Source organism: Callithrix jacchus, chromosome 17 (genome assembly GCF_049354715.1).
Source record: "Callithrix jacchus isolate 240 chromosome 17, calJac240_pri, whole genome shotgun sequence".
Taxonomy (NCBI): Eukaryota; Metazoa; Chordata; class Mammalia; order Primates; family Cebidae; genus Callithrix; species Callithrix jacchus.
Genome location: NC_133518.1, coordinates 65,411,726 through 65,432,008, shown reverse-complemented (window position 1 = coordinate 65,432,008; position 20,283 = coordinate 65,411,726). Strand labels below are relative to the sequence as shown.

General features: G+C 39.1%; 1 protein-coding gene across 20 annotated transcripts in view; it reads left to right on the top strand.

Moving 5' to 3' along the window:
• Positions 1–20,283, top strand: part of NEK10 (NIMA related kinase 10) — a 260,598-nt gene that overhangs the window by 218,387 nt on the left and 21,928 nt on the right. For all 20 annotated transcript variants that reach the window (XM_078354426.1, XM_078354423.1, XM_054247045.2 and 17 more), the window contains 2 exons: positions 1,482–1,582; positions 16,784–16,894. In XM_078354426.1, the coding sequence (XP_078210552.1) occupies positions 1,482–1,582; positions 16,784–16,894 (212 nt within the window). The remainder of the gene's footprint in view (positions 1–1,481; positions 1,583–16,783; positions 16,895–20,283) is intronic.

The window sequence follows — 20,283 nt, the reverse complement described above, 5'->3', positions numbered from 1 at the left end:
TTTTATAGCTACATTAACCCTTTCCGTTTGCCTCTTTACACTTTTATCCCAGGGGTATTTATTAAACCTCATGTTAATGATCAAATAATTGATATTAAAAGGAGTCAACATTGTGTCCATGGGATATAGACTCTTTAAATTTCAAACATTTAAACAAGCTGTTAACTGCAGATGAACTAGAACTAGATTATTTCCTGTGCTAAATTCTAAACTAACTCGGTAAAGATATCTGTGAAGAGAGTAGTGTTTCTTTGAATGTTTGTATTTTATTCTTTTCGCATTTTATGTCTTAAATATATATTTTCATGTGCTTCTAGTAAAACAAGTTGACTCTTTTAAATGACCATGTTGAATGTTCTCTTTAAATGTCTTGAAAATAAAATATTTATGGTAAAATATGCAAGTTTTCTCAGGAAGTGCTTATAAAAGAAGCACTTTTAAAAACGCTTAGCTGTTGTTAAAAGCAATGCCTATATTCACATTTAACTTCATAGAGGCTCAGTGTTGTGTGAAGGGAAGAAAAGAGGGTCTTCGGAACTTTCAATTTTTTTTTTAAAAAAGGAAATTGGCAAGAGACGTTTTATTGCAGAAAGCACACTCTAGGTTAAGGGGATTAAGGGGAAGAGAAAGAGGAGGAAGAGAAAGGGAGGAAGACAATGCACATCACATATCTGAAGTCTCTTTTTGTTTTATCCAGTGTGGTTCTGTGGGTGAAAAGAGGCAGAGGTGGCCTTGTAGGTAATCTGGAGACAAAAGCCATTCTTTTAATTAGCTCTGTAGTCCTCAGGTTAGGAACAGACTGTTTGTGGCTATGACAGAGGACTCTGGGAAAGCAACAATATACAATTTGACACCAAATTAGTCTGAAACTGTGAAGGTAGGTGGCTGTATGATGAAAATTCAGGATAAATTATAAATGTGCCCCACTTAGACATGGAGAGAAATCTAGGTGAAAATTATAATTTGTAATAATCAAAGGTTTGAAAGTTACTTCTAGCTAAAAGAATTTTCATTTTTTTTTTTGCTCTGTAATAATGTCTATTCAGTGTTTACATTTCATAGTTTTGATAAAATTAGTCTTAAAATATGTCACAGAGGGCATAATGAATTTAAAATTTAAAAGCATGATACCCTCCTAATTATACATGTCTGAAGCCTGGCTTTTCAGTGGCCACTGTGTCTAAGGCACTGCTGACTCCTGATGGCAGCCTGCTGTAATTGCCAACAAAATATCCAAAGATAAGCAGTCTTTCAGATGTTATTACAGGTAATAATATCATTGTGTTACTTAGGAGTCTGAGAAGTAAAGGGAAAATGTTGTTTATTCCATGTCATAAAATATTGAAATATCACAGGGTCTTTGCATACTGTCTCATTGGTAATGTGAAGTCTTTAAAATTTGTGTTAGAATTTTACTTCATTTTTTATTAATATAATTTTTGAAAGAGAACTTGACTAACTACAGAATTTATCACCCACAGCATCTGCAGGAATTGCTGTGTCCCAGAGGAAAGTACGTCAGATCAGTGATCCTATTCAGCAGATATTGATTCAGCTGCACAAAATAATTTATATCACACAGGTCAGTTTCTAGCTTTTTATTTCCTTTTCATCCTAAATTCAAGTTTGGAGCTAATACTGCTGAAGAACTATTTTGTTGGACTTTAGAGTGAATACTTGTTCTTATCTTTTCCAACTATTTACATGTGGAGACTCTTTAGTTTAGCAACAGAAATGGGAAGGTAGTAGGGGGAAAAAAGGAAATACATCAGATTTTCCCCATGATTTCTAAAGTCCTCTCTTACTGTGAGTGTGCAACCAAAACGAAACTTCAACGTAACTGGCCCTTCTGTAAGGGTGAAAGTGGAAACAGAGTTGGGATTCTTTGTTCTTAAGCAGCTTTACTATAGGAAAGAAAGAGGAAAATAGTGCCTACCCATTAATTCTGAGAATGCTGTGTTGAAACTAGGACCTTTCGGAGAGTGAAAGCCAAAACCACATAACATCCAGAATTGTTAAAACTTTCTATTTGTAAATCTCGGTGACTCCTAACTACTAAGAAAATAAACAGGGCTAAAAAATGCTGATTAATTATTGACAGAAATATGTTTAGTAATAACTTGACAGTTTTGTTCTGTATGGTTAATAGAATTTTTTTTTTTAGCCAAAGAAGTATAGAAAACACTTGGACATGAAAGTCACTATTAATTTGAAGTCTAAAAGTATATATCTTATATGGTTTATTCATTCATTCACTCACTTGACATATAATTATTAAGTGCCTACTATGTGCCAGATGCTATTCTAGGGACTTGAGATATTTCCATGAGCAAAACATAAACATTACCTCGCTCTAGATTTAAAGAGCCAAAGGGGGATGCTGTCAGCTGCTAGTTATGGTAATTTCAACTAAACATTCAGATACTCAAGATAAATACCACAAGTTAAATGGACCAACTGGGCCCATTGGGCTCATATTCCATTTAACTAACTCCCATCCCTACCAAAAACATCCCAAAACAAAAAATAAATTTAAATGGTGAACCACAGTAACATTGTAAGACTCTAGGAATCTTAGTGTCCGTTTGCAACCGGTGTTCAGTATTTGCCGACAGCCTGTTGTATTTCCTTTTTCCCAGTAAACAGTCGTCACCCTAGTAAATGGCTACAATTCTCCCTGGGGAAGGTTTGGAGGAAAATTTATGGTGTGCACTTGTAGTAATGTTTCAGGGCCCTTCCACAAGGGGTCCCAGCTTCCACTTAATCAAGGGGCTTTGAGTCTTTGAATCGACTTGCATCTGGAAGCTGTGTGTGAGGCTGTAACTCTTCACTGTGACAATGGCAACTTAGGGCAGGTTTCCATCTACCACATCTAGATTTTCTTTTCTGTTAAACTGATCAAGGAATTCTTTAATAGGCAGACCATCTGTTTCTTTTTCTAGAAGCACTCCAGTCAACTAACCACCACCAAAGATCTCTGCTGGCTAAGGTGTTCTAAATAATAGTTCCTCCTCCCTGCTGCCCTTTATGGAAAATGCTCCCAGTTTGTTATGGGTGGTTACGTGCTGTCAATTGGTCTCTGCCAGTTGGATACATTGAAATCATGTATTGTTCAGTGTCACACCTGTCCTCCAATGGAGAGCAACCACCTTGCTTGTGCTCCTCTCTCTAATGTGCTTCTCAATGCCTTAGTGAAATGAGTAGCCTCTGGATGTTCTTGCTGAATGTGGTCAGGGAGTGGGTGTGCAAGTTGCACATGGTCAATCTACTCCAATGAGTCTGTCTCCCTGAGCCTTTGAATTCCCCCCTCCACATGCCAGAGAAGTTCTGGCATTTTACCCTCATCAAACACAGACCATGGTTAAGTACAAATTTTAGTCAAACAACCAGTTCAGCTACCTCCACTGCATGAACTAACATGTTAAATCTGGACTCTCTAGTACGTGCACCCATATATATGAATTCAGTCTGATCTAGTGCTATATATTTTTTACCCTTCTTAGAATCCACTGCTGCACATGTTCTCTGGGTTGCCGCTGAAATGTAATAGCAAAATCTTGCAATTCTTTTCCTTTTTTCTACTGGTCCACAGTGTACGCTAATTCCCCTGGATCATATTGAAATAGGACCCTAGCTATGGATTTGACCCTCATTGTGTTGGGTCTCATGAGGAAATGAACATCCCTTTTAAAGACATTTGTCCTAAATGAGATTATCATAGGGTTTCAAACAAAGAAAGGCTCATCTTCACTGACACAGAGTGGCAAGCTATTTTTAATTGCTGTGAAGGCTCAGAGTGACTTTGGTTTCAGGAATGTTAGTGTTCTTTGGGTGAGTTTAACAAGATGTTCCTATTCCAAGTTTTAGAATTTTTTTTTTCTAACTTTCACATGAAAAATTTGATAATGTGTGACTTCAACTGACCTTGTAATTTAGTAATATGCTCAATTAAATTTTGATTATCAGCCATATCGACACTGTAGCAGAACAAAGCAACAGATTCTTTTAGGACTGTCATGAGATCATCCGTGTCTCAGATCATGACTTAGCTGAGCTGTAAAGGACCCAGCTTGTCATTTTCCTTCTGTAAGTGCTCCGGTGAGCTCAGAAGAATCCATTCTGTGGCATAGTCCTTGTGCTCTTCATTACTGCCTACCAGTCAAGAACAGCAGCTATTTGGGCTTCCAAGGCACCTGCTTCAGTTGGCACTTCAGCAAGATGATAACCTGATTAATTGTGATCCAACTGCATGCCATGGATTACTAACATCCCATGTCCTATTTGCAACCAGCAAAGGAACAAACAAAACTCAGCACTAGGCTCTGTTCCAAGGGCACAATCAAACCAATTCCCAAATCCTATCTGTATGGGCTCTTCTGGGACATTGCTGGAACCTGTATCTGTATCCCTGAGGGTCTAGTCAGAAACCACACCTTAACCTTCCTTTCAACAGGGAAAGTTTAATATAAAGAATTATTAACTATGATGAGTATTATCTACTAGGGAGGGTAAGAGAAATCTAAAGAATGTAGAAAGAGCAGATAAAGAAGTCACAACCCCTAGGGCTGAGGCAGAGCACTCAGGAAAGGAATAAATATAGAAGTGGACATTTCCACCCTGGGTCAAAGCCCTGGCCTTACTAGAAAGATGAGAACAGTTAGTAAGATGCTATACTGGAGAAACTTGAAGCGAAATGTCCCTCTGGGGGACCTGGGCAAGCCCTCCGTAGTAACGTACTATTCCCTGGAAGTTACTGGGAATCAGCACTTCAGGGTGTTATGCTGGGTACCACCCTCTATGGGACCAGGGGAGCCACTCTGAATAGGTGTTGCTGCATGGAATTCTCTGGGGAGCCACCTGCAGAGTTGGTGCCACTGGATCTGACTGGGGGTTAGCACCAACCTCTAGGGATCACTCATGTCCTATTCACGATGAGCTGCTGCAGCAAGGCAAGGCAGGAGCATCACTGAAGCCAGGAAACAAGAGCCATCTTCCTCCAGCATCCCTTCATGGCTCTCTTCTGACAGAGCTTAGCATCCTGCCAGATGGCAAGGGAGAAATGTTCCAGTATCACAAGCAGGATAATGAAGGGGTGGAGCTGACAGGCTGTTAACTAGCACCCTTACTTAACCTAGGGGACTAGGCAAGGAACCACCTTCTTGGGTGTCTCTCTACCTCTGAGTTCTCATTGCTTTCCCTTTAGCCTGGGTAGTCTTTAAGCCTGGGGTGGAGTAGCCTGTCTTTTATCTATCAAGTTTTGTCCAAATTCTGGTGTTCTTTTTTCTTTCCCTGATGGCTGCCTTTTTGAGATGCATGAGTCTAAAACTGATTGCTTTTCTATTTTCTGCTGCGAAGCTTTCCTTAGGCAACCACAGAATTGTCTAACTAATTACATAAAAGAAGGCGAAGGAGTACAGGGAAATATCAGGGGAAGCTTGATTAATATATCAAAATATAATCTGCCATATCTATATTGAGTAAAGCAATTATATTAAAATGCATGTCCATGTTAATACCAATCTAGAAATATGGAAAAAGCATTCTTAACTTTAGTGCTTTTTCCATAGTTTATATCAGTATTAAAATGCTAATACCGATATAGAAATAGCTTTTTAGTTCTCTTAGCTATTAACTATTACATTGAGAGAAATATCCTTTGAAATTTAAATATAGTTTTCATATGCTTGTCTTGCTAATTTTTATGTAATAAAAAACTTTTAAATAGATGCCATTTCCTTATTGGATTTCAAAATAGTTTAAAGCAAGAGTAAAACTATTATTATAAATATCTTATTATTATGCTCTCGAACTGCCAGTGTAACAAATAATTTGGTATTTTTTGGCAGAATGGCATTCCTTGCTACAAGTTCAAATATAACTATTGTGATTTTTATAATGTATTTACAGAATACTTTAAAGTTTATGACGTTGCACATAGTCAGGAATGATTCCTCTTTGGGGAACTTTAACTTACAGTGCTAAACAAAGTCAATGACTTTGAAATAAAAAAAAAATACATGTTAGTATTAAACTAGTACATTTGCTATAGGTTAAAGACCAAGATCCGTTTTCTGTCTCTGCTAATTGCAAAAGAAGACTGAAAGTAAGAATGAATTGGAAAAATTAACAAAAACACTGTTTTTTTCACATATTTATTTACTAGTCAAACTCTCACAGGCTTATACTTGGTTGCTGCCCTGAACTGAGGGGCCACGTATCTCCTGACAACCAACAGATGAACTTACAAGGAACGTTTCTTACTTTTGGGGGGTGGTGGCCTTTTCTTTCTCATTTCCTTGGAGACAGATCAGTGAAAATCATCTAAAAGAACTATTTTACAAGGCAGGATGTTAAAATCCTTACCTTGCTTTCACTGCTTTGACCTCTGTTTTTATCAATACTGAAATGGTAATCTAAGGCCACCAAGCTAACAATGAACTCAGTGATTCACTTCTATTGCTGGAACCCCAAATCTACCTTTGGGCAGATAAGGTGGCTAAAGGACATGTTACCCTTTAGTGTGAATCTCTATGTGTTATTGCTTAGGTCACATCTGCACAGCCCAATTAAGCACCGGATTTAACTTTATACTTATGTTTTTATTGTTTTGTTAAATAGATGCTTTGAAAATCAGGACATATAGCATCTTTTAAAAATTAAACATCAGTCTCCCAGAGAACAGGCAGGCCATTTATTTGAAGCACCTTTGGATTGTCCACTTTCACAACCACAATTATTGCCAGTGGAAAAAAAATGTGGTTCAGAATAGCAATGTGCTGTCCTCCGATGAAAATCATGCTACTAGCTGTCGTTGGTGAAACTTACTGTGTTTTTTCAGCAATAGTGATGGACAAGACTAGAACCATCCACACCTGCTTGTCTGGATCTCCTGTAATGATGGCAAGGGTTATTGAGATTTAACAGGATAAGATATTTAGGGTGAAGCTGTATTTCTTAAATTGACTCCCATTTTCAAGGTTTGTAAATTCTAAGAGAAGTGTTACATTTTGTGTATTTAGTTTGATGATAGTCTTTGAACATTCTATTTTAGAGTTTAGGGAAATATCCTCTCAAGCAGTAACATCAAAATAACTTTTTAAAAAATAGAATTAGTTGATAACTTAAGTCACTTTTTATCAAATGGAGTCCTGTGAGCAATAGATAATCTTCTGATGTATTCCTGGAGATACTAGAGAATATAGAAAGTTCTTTAAAAGAATCCATATATTCTTCCATATATGGAAATCTATATATTCTATCCCAATATTAATACTATGCAAGTTTGAGAAAACCTAGTACGAAGTGTGCAAATCGATTTTCATTGTTTTGTTACTTTGTGTAGCGTAGTAAAAACAAGCAAACAAAAACCAAGCTTTTAGTGACTTTGAGGAAGTCATTATTTTTTTTCAGAATCAGTTTCATCATTTGTAAGGTAGGAGAGCTTATGAGACTATTTGCCTCAAATGAAGTAAAGTATGCAAAAATGTTTATTTGTTTCTTTATTGGAGATGGGTCTTGCCATGTTGCCCAAGGCTGGTCTTGAACTCTCCTGGGCTCAAGCGGTCCTCCCTCCTTTGCCCCTCAAAGTGCTGGGAATACAGGCATGGACTACCATGTCCAGCTGAAAATGTTTCTAAACTGTAAAGTGCTGTCCTACAGTAATGCTAGTAGTGGTGGCATCTGTTCTAGAATAATGGCTGTGCTAGAAGGCACTACTCAGAAAGTATTCTTGCATGTTACATAATGCCTTTAAGCTCTGAATTCCTCACCTATGAAATAGTTCTTGCTTTATAAGTTTGTCATGGAGAAAACGTGAGTCTGTACATAAGCAAGTAGTCATAGTACCTGACTCAAATGAATCATAGACATCAATATTCTATGTTTTGAATTATACTCCCTATATGTAATATATTACTATGCTTATATCACCAGCAATTAAGCTATGCATGAGTTATCTTTTTTTTTAAATTTTTTATTGGATTTTAGGTTTTGGGGTACATGAGCAGAGCATGCAAGAAAGTTGCGTAGGTACACACATGGCAGTGTGCTTTGCTTTCCTTCTCCCCTTCACCCACATTTGGCATTTCTCTTCAGGCTATCCCTCCCCACCTCCCCCTCCCACTGGCCCTCCCCTTTTCCCCCCAATAGACCCCAGTGTTTAGTACTCCCCTTTCTGTGTCCATGTGTTCTCATTTTTCATCACCCGCCTATGAGTGAGAATATGCGGTGTTTCATTTTCTGTTCTTGTGTCAGTTTGCTGAGGATGATGTTCTCCAGATTCATCCATGTCCCTACAAACGACACAAACACATCATTTCTGATTGCTGCATAATATTCCATGGTGTATATGTGCCACATTTTTCCAATCCAGTCTATTATCAATGGGCATTTGGGTTGATTCCAGGTCTTTGCTATTGTAAACAGTGCTGCAATGAACATTCGTGTACATGTGTCCTTATAGTAGAACGATTTATAGTCTTTTGGATATATACCCAGTAATGGGATTGCTGGGTCAAATGGAATTTCTATTTCTAAGGCCTTGAGGAATCGCCACACTGTCTTCCACAATGGTTGAACTAATTTACATTCCCACCAACAGTGTAAAAGTGTTCCTTTTTCTCCACATCCTCTCCAGCATCTGTTGTCTCCAGATTTTTTAATGATCACCATTCTAACTGGCGTGAGATGGTATCTCAATGTGGTTTTGATTTGCATCACTCTGATGACCAGTGACGATGAGCATTTTTTCATATGATTATTGGCCTCATATATGTCTTCTTTCGTAAAGTGTCTGTTCATATCCTTTGCCCACTTTTGAATGGGCTTGTTTGTTTTTTTCCTGTAAATCTGTTTGACTTCTTTGTAAATTCTGGATATCAGCCCTTTGTCAGATGGGTAAACTGCAAAAATTTTTTCCAATTCTGTTGGTTGCCGATCCACTCTAGTGACTGTTTCTTTTGCTGTGCAGAAGCTGTGGAGTTTCATTAGGTCCAATTTGTCTATTTTGGCTTTTGTTGCCAATGCTTTTGGTGTTTTGTTCATGAAGTCCTTGCCTACTCCTATGTCCTGGATAGTTTTGCCTAGATTTCCTTCTAGGGTTTTTATTGTGCCAGGTCTTATGTTTAAGTCTTTAATCCATCTGGAGTTAATTTTAGTGTAAGGTGTCAGGAAGGGGTCCAGTTTCTGCTTTCTGCACATGGCTAGCCAGTTTTCCCAACACCATTTGTTAAACAGGGAATCCTTTCCCCATTGCTTGTTTTTGTCAGGTTTATCAAAGATTGTATAGCTGTAGATATGTTGTGTTGCCTTCGGTGCCTCTGTTTTGTTCCATTGGTCTATATCTCTGTTTTGGTACCAGTACCATGCTCTTTTGATTACTGTAGCCTTGTAGTTTAGTTTGAAATCCGGTAGTGTGATGCCCCCTGCTGTGTTCTTTTTGCTTAGAATTGACTTGGCTATGCGGGCTCTCCTTTGGTTCCATATGAAGTTCATGGTGGTTTTTTCCAGTTCTGTGAAGAAAGTCAATGGTAGCTTGATGGGGATAGCGTTGATTCTGTAAATTACTTTGGGCAGTATAGCCATTTTCACGATATTAATTCTTCCTAACCATGAACATGGAATGTTTCTCCATCTGTTTGTGTCCTCTCTGATTTCGTTGAGCAGTGGTTTGTAGTTCTCCTTGAAGAGGTCCCTTACGTTCCTTGTGAGTTGTATTCCAAGGTATTTTATTCTTTTTGTAGCAATTGCGAATGGCAGTTCGTTCTTGATTTGGCTTTCTTTAAGTCTGTTATTGGTGTAGACAAATGCTTGTGATTTTTGCACATTGATTTTATATCCTGAGACTTTGCTGAAGTTGCTTATCAGTTTCAGGAGTTTTTGGGTTGAGGCAATGGGGTCTTCTAGGTATACTAACATGTCGTCTGCAAATAGTGACAATTTGGCTTCCACCTTTCCTATTTGAATACCCTTTATTTCTTTTTCTTGCCTAATTGCTCTGGCTAGAACTTCCAGTACTATATTGAATAGGAGTGGTGAGAGAGGGCATCCTTGTCTAGTACCAGATTTCAAAGGGAATGCTTCCAATTTTTGCCCATTCAGTATGATATTGGCTGTTGGTTTGTCATAAATAGCTTTTATTACTTTGAGATACGTTCCATCGATACCGAGTTTATTGAGGGTTTTTAGCATAAAGGGCTGTTGAATTTTGTCAAATGCCTTCTCTGCGTCAATTGAGATAATCATGTAGTTTTTGTTTTTGGTTTTGTTTATGTGGTGAATTACGTTGATAGACTTGCGTATGTTGAAACAGCCTTGCATCCCCGGGATGAATCCTACTTGATCATGATGAATAAGTTTTTTGATTTGCTGTTGCGATCGGCTTGCCAATATTTTATTGAAGATTTTTGCATCTATGTTCATCATGGATATTGGCCTGAAGTTTTCTTTTCTCGTTGGGTCTCTGCTGGGTTTTGGTATCAGAATGATGTTGGTCTCATAAAATGATTTGGGAAAGCTTCCCTCTTTTTGGATTGTTTGAAATAGTTTTAGAAGGAATGGTACCAGCTCCTCTTTGTGTGTCTGTTAGAATTCGGCTGTGAATCCGTCTGGACCTGGGCTTTTTTTGAGTGGTAGGCTCTTAATTGCTGCCTCGACTTCTGACCTTGTTATTGGTCTATTCATAGTTTCAGCTACCTCCTGGTTTAGGCTTTGGAGGACACAGGAGTCCAGGAATTTATCCATTTCTTCCAGGTTTACTAGTTTATGTGCATAGAGTTGTTTGTAATATTCTCTGATGATGGTTTGAATTTCTGTGGAATCTGTGGTGATTTCCCCTTTATCATTTTTTATTGCATCTATTTGGTTGTTCTCTCTTTTATTTTTAATCAATCTGGCTAGTGGTCTGTCTATTTTGTTGATCTTTTCAAAAAACCAGCTCTTGGATTTATTGATTTTTTGAAGGGTTTTTCGTGTCTCAATCTCCTTCAGTTCAGCTCTGATCTTAGTTATTTCTTGTCTTCTGCTGGGTTTTGAGTTTTTTTTTTTTTGATCTTGCTCCTCTAGTTCTTTCAATTTTGACGATAGGGTGTCAATTTTGGATCTCTTCATTCTCCTCATATGGGCACTTATTGCTGTATACTTTCCTCTAGAGACTGCTTTAAATGTGTCCCAGAGGTTCTGGCATGTTGTGTCTTCATTCTCATTGGTTTTGAAGAACTTCTTTATTTCTGCCTTCATTTCATTGTTTACCCAGTCAACATTCAAGAGCCAGTTGTTCAGTTTCCATGAAGCTGTGCGGTTCTGGGTGGGTTTCTGAATTGAGTTCTAACTTGATTGCACTATGGTCTGAGAGGCTGTTTGTTATGATTTCAGTTGTTTTGCATTTGTTGAGCAGTGCTTTACTTCCAATTATGTGGTCAATTTTAGAGTAGGTGTGATGTGGTGCTGAGAAGAATGTGTATTCTGTGGATTTGGGGTGGAGAGTTCTGTAAATGTCTATCAGGTTTGCTTGCTCCAGGTCTGAGTTCAAGCCCTGGATATCCTTGTTGATTTTCTGTCTGGTTGGTCTGTCTAATATTGACAGTGGAGTGTTAAAGTTTCCCACTATTATTGTGTGGGAGTCTAAGTCTCTTTGTAAGTCATTAAGAACTTGCCTTATGTATCTGGGTGCTCCTGCATTGGGTCCATATATGTTCAGGATCGTTAGCTCTTCTTGTTGTATTGATCCTTTTACCATTATGTAATGGCCTTCTTTGTCTCTTTTGATCTTTGTTGCTTTAAAGTCTATTTTATCAGAGATGAGAATTGCAACTCCTGCTTTTTTTTGCTCTCCATTTGCTTGGTAAATCTTCCTCCATCCCTTTATTTTGAGCCTTTGTGTATCCTTGCATGTGAGATGGGTTTCCTGGATACAGCACACTGATGGGTTTTGGATTTTTATCCAATTTGCCAGTCTGTGTCTTTTGATTGGTGCATTTAGTCCATTTACATTTTGGGTTAATATTGTTATGTGTGAATTTGATACTGCCATTTTGATGCTAAGTGGCTGTTTTGCCCATTAGTTGTTGTAGATTCTTCATTATGTTGATGCTCTTTAGCATTCAGTGTGATTTTGGAATTGCTGGTACTGGTTGTTCCTTTCTATGTGTAGTGCCTCTTTTAGGAGCTCTTGTAAAGCAGGCCTGGTGGTGACAAAATCTCTGAGTACTTGCTTGTTCGCAAAGGATTTTATTTTTCCTTCACTTCTGAAGCTCAGTTTGGCTGGATATGAAATTCTAGGTTGAAAGTTCTATTCTTTAAGAATGTTGAATATTGGCCCCCACTCTCTTCTGGCTTGTAGTGTTTCTGCCGAGAGATCTGCTGTGAGTCTGATGGGCTTCCCTTTGTGGGTGACCCGACCTTTCTCTCTGGCTGCCCTTAGTATTTTCTTCTTTATTTCAACCTTGTTGAATCTGACGATTATGTGCCTTGGGGTTGCTCCTCTTGCGGAATATCTTTGTGGTGTTCTCTGTATTTTCTGCATTTGAGTGTTGGCCTGTCTTGCTAGGTGGGGGAAATTTTCCTGGATGATGTCCTGAGGAGTATTTTCCAGCTTGGATTCATTCTCTTCGTCCCCTTCTGGTACACCTATCAAACGTAGGTTAGGTCTGTTCACATAGTCCCACATTTCTTGGAGACTTTGTTCATTCCTTTTTGTGCTTTTTTCTCTAATCTTGGTTTCTCGTTTAATTTCATTGAGTTGGTCTTCGACTTCAGATATTCTTTCTTCTGCTCGGTCAATTCGGCTATTGAAACTTGTGCATGCTTCGCGAAGTTCTCGTATTGTGTTTTTCAGCTCCTTTAATTCATTCATATTCCTCTCTAAGTTATCCATTCTTGTTATCATTTCCTCATATCTTTTTTCAAGTTCCTTAGTTTCTTTGCATTGATTTAATACATGTTCTTTTAGCTCACAAAAGTTTCTCATTATCTACCTTCTGAAGTCTAATTCCGTCATTTTGTCACAGTCATTCTCCGTCCAGCTTTGTTCCCTTGCTGGTGAGGAGTTTTGGTCCTTTCTAGGAGGTGAGGTGTTCCGGTTTCGGGTGTTTTCCTCCTTTTTTCTCTGGTTTCTTCCCATCTTTGTGGATTTATCCACTTGTTGTCTGCGTAGTTGCTGACTTTCGATTGGGTCTCTGAGTGGACACCCAGATTGTTGATGATGAAGTATTTCTGTTACTTGGTTTTCCTTCTACCAGTCTAGCCCCTTCGCTGTACGACTGCTGAGGTCCACTCCAGGCCCTGCTTGTCTGGGGTGCACCTCTAGCAGCTGTGGCACAGTGAGGGATGCTACCAGTTTCTTTTTCTGCTATCTTTGTCCCAGGATGATGCCTGCCAAATGTCAGTCTTTTGGATATAGAGGGGTCAGCGAGCTGCTTGAGGAGACAGTCTGTACTTTATAGGAGCTCAATTGCTGAGCTGTGCACTCTGTTGTTCATTCAGGGCTGTTAGGCTGCTATGTTTGATTCTGCTGCAACAGAGGTCATTAAAAAAACCCTTTTTTTCTCAAATGCTCTGTGTTGGGGGGTTTGGGCTTTATTTTTGGATGTCTGTTGAGGTGTCCTGCCCAGCTAGGAGGCAGACTAGCCACTCTTTGCCTGCCGAGGCCCCGCCCTGCTGTTGTGTGGTTCGCCCTGTTGCTGCAGGCTCTGCTGTTCTGCTGTGGTCTCCACCACGCCCTGCGGTGGAGTCTCTCTGTTGTAGCGGGTTGCCTCCGCAATGGCAGGCTGCGTCAGCAGTGGGCGTGTATCTCAGTAGGGACGGGTTGCCTCAGCAACGGCTGGCTGCGTCAGCAGTGGGCGTGTATCTCAGTTGGGGCTGGTTGCCTCGGTAATGGTGGACGCCCCTCCCCCACAGAGCGTCTCAGACCATCTGGACGGGGATCGTTTGAAATCGTGGTTTTGTTCGTCCCACTGGGCTAGCCCAAATGCTCTATCCCTGCAATCCCCTGGGCTGGCCCGCTGTCCAAGTCTCGTTCAGTCTCAAGTCCAGCCCTCTCAAGTCTCAGGTTGCCGTTTCAACAGGGCACCCGGACAAGCACGCCCTGTGGGGAGCGCTGGGTAGGGCCGGCCACCACCACCCCGGCTGCCGGCTTCGCCAGGCAGAGGTACTGCCTGGCGTCCCGCGTCTCCTTTATACTTGGGAATTTCCCCGTTCTGTGGGCAACAAAGATCAGTCTGGAAATGCAGCTCCGACTCACCTCTCCGCGGATTCAAGGAGAGCTCCAATCCTGGGTTGTTCTCACAGCGCCATCTTGAGTCCCCTTCGCATGAGTTATCATTTTGCATAAAATTTTAAATTCTTGCATGAAAACTTTAAAGATGGGGGCTGTCCATTTTGATAATTATTCCAGTAAGATCAACAGCTTTCTAATATGCATCTAAGTTGACTGAATGTTAACTTACTCAAATGTGCTTTTGAGGCTTAATTTAGGCCATCAGTAGCAGTAACAATTCTAAGTTAACTAGAGGCTTCTCAAGTTAAAGAAATAGCAAGAATTTTCAGAGAATCTGAATTACTCATAGCTTCCAGTAGTGGGCTAAGTCCCCTTTGAAGGAAGCTATGAGCCCACAGGTGCTTCACACTTTTGTAAGTCTGTCACAGCAGAGAAGGCTTGCTCCCTTTCTGTTCAACAGTCCCTTGCAGTCAACTGGGCATCAGCTAGGGTTCTGGGCCAACACTGCTCTCTGGTGTTCGGTTGGGGAAGTGGCAACTTCTGGTGCATTACAAAAGGGAATGATAAACCTGTGGTCTGTCCAGGTACTTTCCGGTTCCCTCATCACTCCATCCCATCCTCCTGCTAGGAACATACATGCACAGGCTCCTCACCTTCATGTCTGTTTCTACTCTCAGTTAAATTCATTTCTCCTTTGCTATTCTCTCTCACACACATTTATACTCATTTCCTTCTCAGCTGTCTTCTATTTGCTCTTAAATGCTGACAAATCTCTCTCTTCCTGCACCCCCTTCCTCTCTCTTCTTTCTCTATCTTCCACATTTTTTATTTCCTCGTTTCACTTCACATGAAAGGACGATAATAATTATGACTATTTGCTGGGGGTAGAGGGAGGGATCCCAGCTGGATTAAGGCAAAAGAAAGCTATAATCTTGACATGAAAAGATATCAGTAGAGACTCAGTGCTGCCAACCTACAAAGCATTTCAGAGTACACTGACGTGCTTCAGCATCTCCAGAACAGTCTTATTTCTTAAATAATTAAACTTTGACTCAAGTGCTAGGATCAAAGGTACATTTTTAAAACATTTTTCAATGGAATTATTTTCCTGTGTGATATAGTTACAGTACTTCATAATGGACCCTACATTCTACTGGGACGATGAAAAGTTTTTATTTGGCTGTGCAGTTAGTGTTGTGAGCCCCTCCCTATAGGCCCTATTCTTTGCTCTGCCATTATCTTTTTTATGTCTCCCATCACACGAAACTTGAGTAAATAGGATAAGGTTGGTTATACTGCATGAACAGTTACACCCTGAAATTCCTTGGCTGGACACAATAGAGATTTATTTCTTACTCATTTCCAGTTGGGCTGCTCAGATGTCCCTGTTCCTTCTTGTGGCTATGCCATCGGAATAGGATGGCAATGCCAAGGTCCTTGCAGTAGGGAGGACAGAGGTAGAGAAAACACACTGACTTTGAATGGCCTTATCCTCAGAGTGACACACATCACTGTTATTGACCAAAAGTAGTCACATGGTACCAACTAAACCTGTAAGGGAGCCTAGAAAATGGAGCAGGGGTGGGGTAATAATTGTTTCTGATACCTTCTTCTTTCTTTCGATCTGAGCTTCGAATTATATTCTTGTTTAATACTGAGGCTCTTACTATCACATTTTCTTTTCCACTTAGCCATCTTTTTTCTTACTGCTTCCCCTTTCTCTGCCTTCAAGTTCTCTCTGTAATTTAAACAAAACCAAATATTATTTCCACTCTGAGACCCTTATAATACTGACCCAATTTCATTTCTATTATCCTTCTTCCAAATGTCACTTCATCTTTTTGTGCTTTTCAGTACTTTTGATTTTCTTATAGAGATCCAACCTGCAAAGCATGACAAATCATTTTTTAATCCCCATGGTTTTTTTTTTTTTTTGTCACTATGTTTTCTAAGATCCTCCCATTTCTTTCTACTACTCACTAAGTGTAACTCATCCTGGTCTGGTCTTAATATATACTCATCCATCCTCTCTGTCTTCTGGAATGGTTGGTCCCTAAATCTGACCGCTCTCCAGCTGGATTTTTCAGGAGCACTCACAGACAGGCATCTGACTCAAACACGACTAATGCAGGTGTGTTTTTTCTGGTCCAAAGTGTTAGACACTACAGTACCATGGCCACAGCGTTTAACATGATTCTGGGCATATTATAAGCACCTAAACATCTGATAAAAGTGTACTCTTCTGTGTCAAAGCTGTTCCTTACAAAATTCAATATATGTGTTCAATTAACAAGTAATTTAATGGTGATATGAAAAATCGTATTAGTGGAGAAACAATAAGATAAATGTAAGCAACCATTTGAAAAAGAGCAGAAAAATAGATTCCTTCTGAAGTGCAGGGTAAAAAAATTATAGCATCTAGTCATGCTATTTGCAGTAAAATTTAAATTCTTACGTAGTCCTATAGAGTGACTGTTGTTACATGGGGCCCTCAGTGAATGCACTTTGTAGTCAACTGTGCAGTGTTAACAATTTGTTTATAATGATTGTTTTTTTTTTTGTTTTATGCAGCTTCCTCCAGCTTTGCACCACAATTTGAAAAGGAGGGTTGTAGAGAGATTCAAGAAATCCCTCTTCAGCCAGCAGAGTAACCCTTGTAATTTGAAATCTGAAATTAAAAAGGTATGGTATTCTATATATAGGAATTCTTTTGCTGACAAAAACACATCATAAAAGGAACATTTTATACCTCCTTTATTTTTTACTTTAAGCTCTATCCTCTGTTAAAGTTTCTTATTACTGCTTTGGATACTAAATTGAGGATATGTCTTTGCTTCTGATTTTCTCACCTTTATTTCTGTGACCCTTATTTTCAGATACCAAATGGAAAGCTTTTTCAGTATTATTGTATGTTTTCCTAAGGGAAAAAATATTTACTTAGAAATGTGTATATTTTAGCCTCTTCTAGAGAATTATTTTCTGACATTTTATGAAAATAATCTTCAGTAAGCCCCCAAATTAAAATCACTCTGAAGAAGTCATTTAAAGATCTGGGGCCATTGATTTTTATTCTCTATGAAAGCTGACTGAACTATTTTTAAGGTTCTTTCCATCTTAGAATATCTTAGATATTCTACAATCTTCTGGACCTTAGATACTAGCAGACATTTTTATCCATACATATGGAAACTAAACTAGAAAAAGAATAAATCAACCAGGCAGAAAGAAATTGCTTATTTCTGGTTAACAAAACTTGATATTGGGAAATCCCTTTGTCCTGATTGGTAGCCCTTTCCATGCAGTCCCTGGAGGTGGCATAAGCTCCCCTGAAAGGCCCAAGGTACAAGCAGTTCAGGTAAAGACAATGGGTACCACTCCAATTTCTTATTTTTAAAAGAGTTTCATCACCTTCTTAAACAGTTAGCATAGGTATGCTGCCAGTGAACTTTTACTTCAAGGTTTCACTCTTCTTTAATGCATCAAAGCTTAAGCATAAACTTGCTCCTTATTTAGAAAATGTGATGGGCTCTTTGATAAGAAAGGCAAACGACATGCTTTAGCTTTGTTGTGTCACATCACTGGATCTGCACATACACAGACAACAGACGGGGAAAAAGACACAGCTGCAGGTAAACAAAACATAAAAGCTACTCCATCAGGGAGTAGACAGCAAGGTTTCTTTCCTGGGTAGTGTTGGCAAATAGGGCCAAGAAACAAAGCTAAAGGCGATCAAAGCAGTAGAGGAGACTTCAGAGATTTGTCGTATGATATTATAGGCCGTATCATAGTAAATACATTTTTGAAAAATCTCCCCTGAGATTTAAGCCTGTTGTTTTAATTCTTATTAGGATCAGATAAGGCTTATTTTTTATTCTTATTACAGTCAGAATAATCTGGTTTGGGCATAGACTTATTTTAACAAAAATCCTAGTTTTATAAGATGAAAGCATCTGCTACAAACTGAAACATAAAGGTGGCTTCGACTCCCACTGAGTGATTTTCCATCAGTGCTTCTCCCTTAAAGCCCATCATTTTCTCTTTTATTACTTATGTTTTTGGTTTTGCATCTTTTCCTCACTTTCTTTCCTCCTCTGATAGAGGAGATTTTGTTTGTTAAATTCCCCCACCCACTCCTTGTCTTCCTTCCTGTGTATTGTAGCAGTATCTCTCATTAGGGCATTTACCTTCTGATATACCTTGTCTGGGAAAATGAAAACGGATTGATAGGGTGGTAGTGGATGTTTGGGAAGGACAGGTGAGAGAGCCCTCAGAAATAGACTCATCCTTACTGTTAACTTGTTTAAGAGGCACATTATACTCTTCTATAAAAACTGCCATGGTTCTCTGATATTACCAGATCATAGTAGTCTATGGGACATCTGTTATGGACCTTTAGGTGGGGAAAGGCTCTATATATTGTTTTAGGGCTTTAAAGATGGGGAAGGGGAGCATCCTGCTCCCGGGCTCAGCTCATGATCAACAGAGGTGTGGTTCCATTCCTCTGTAGGTGACTTCAGTCTTGTACCATCTCCCCATGAAGTTGGATGATACCTACATGGGGGGTGTCTCCTCTTAGTCAGAGAGGCAGGCCTCCTGTGTCCTAAAGAAATCTTCAGCTTGGGGTGTTAAAACACTTCCCATTCTTTACCACTGAACTGAAAAAACATCTCTGAAAAAAAACAAACAAACCGGCTTTCTTACTTTTCCCTGTCCAGAATTACTCTCACCTTCCTCTATGAGTGAAATCCACTTTTTCACTGGTATTACTGTGTTTTAAATAGCTTTTTATCTACCTTACATTTCTGTTTCCCACAAAGTCAGTGAGCATGTCTTATTTATCTTTATTCTCCAGGGCCTTGCACAGTGCCTGCCATGTGGTAGGTACTTAATTTTTAATAATTGGAGATAGAATCTATTATACATTTGTATATTCTGCATATTATATAGTTGTTCTATTCTTTATTGATATGAAAATATATTCATATATGTAGCTTTACTGCCCTCATCTAAACCTAAGTGAGAAGAGTTTGCAACCTCCATTTTTACCCCCTTTCTGGTACAATCTTTTGATAGCAACAGCTTTTGTTCATAAACGAATTTTTCATTCCTGTGTAGCCATAGGGGAGCGGCCAATTAGTCTTTGACCGACACGGTTACCCCATACCAAGACCATAGGAGCAGTAAATGGTGAAAACCCATAAATGCACTTGATTTCCACCTTTCTTGCTGACGCTTCCAAAATCCACAGGATCTGTGTCCCTAGTTTGAAGGAGCCATAATGGGATGACAGGGCCTACTTATTAGCAGCCCAAGACCCAGCAAGATATAGAAGATTCAAAAGTGCAAAAGCCTTTTGCTAAGGAATTAAGCTCTTTATTTATAACTCACCTAAGGTAGTCTTTACTCCAGTCTGCTCAATCTTTGCTTCAATTGCAAGGGGGATAAAGCAACCAAGTAATTGTATGGGTGTCTTTGGGAAGCAGGATTTTCAGCATGGGGAAAGGAGAAACAGAAGCAAGATAGAAGAGATCCATTTACATTGGAATTGGAAATATCAGTGTGAATGTGAGACTATCAGTATCAGAAGGAATGTGAGTTCATGATAAATCTCATCTCTTTAAAAATATACACAATTCCTAATATTTTCATTGAAAGCGTCTAGAAACTAATCAAGCAGTAATGAGCTCCTCCACCCATGACTTTTTGGGGATATAGCTGATTTAGGTCTAGAGCAGGAACTGCACAAGATTAGACCAGAAAATTTGAACTTAACAGATAACATAGCGAGGATGGTATCAAGGACTACTGAGGTTATATCAGAAGTTCTCAGGAGCCAACTTGAAGAGTCTCCCACTGGCTATCTATGGAATAATTGGAACATCAATAGCAATAATAACCACAATGGATTGAAAGCATTAAATAAGGTTTAAATCCAAGAGTTCATAAGACCAAAGAAGAAAAATAATCCCTCATTGGTTACCTTTGGAAGATGCTAAGTTACCAACTTATTATTTTGAAAATTGTTTATATAGTAAAGAAGAAAGCTTTTATTCTGCCTTTCCCCTATGAAT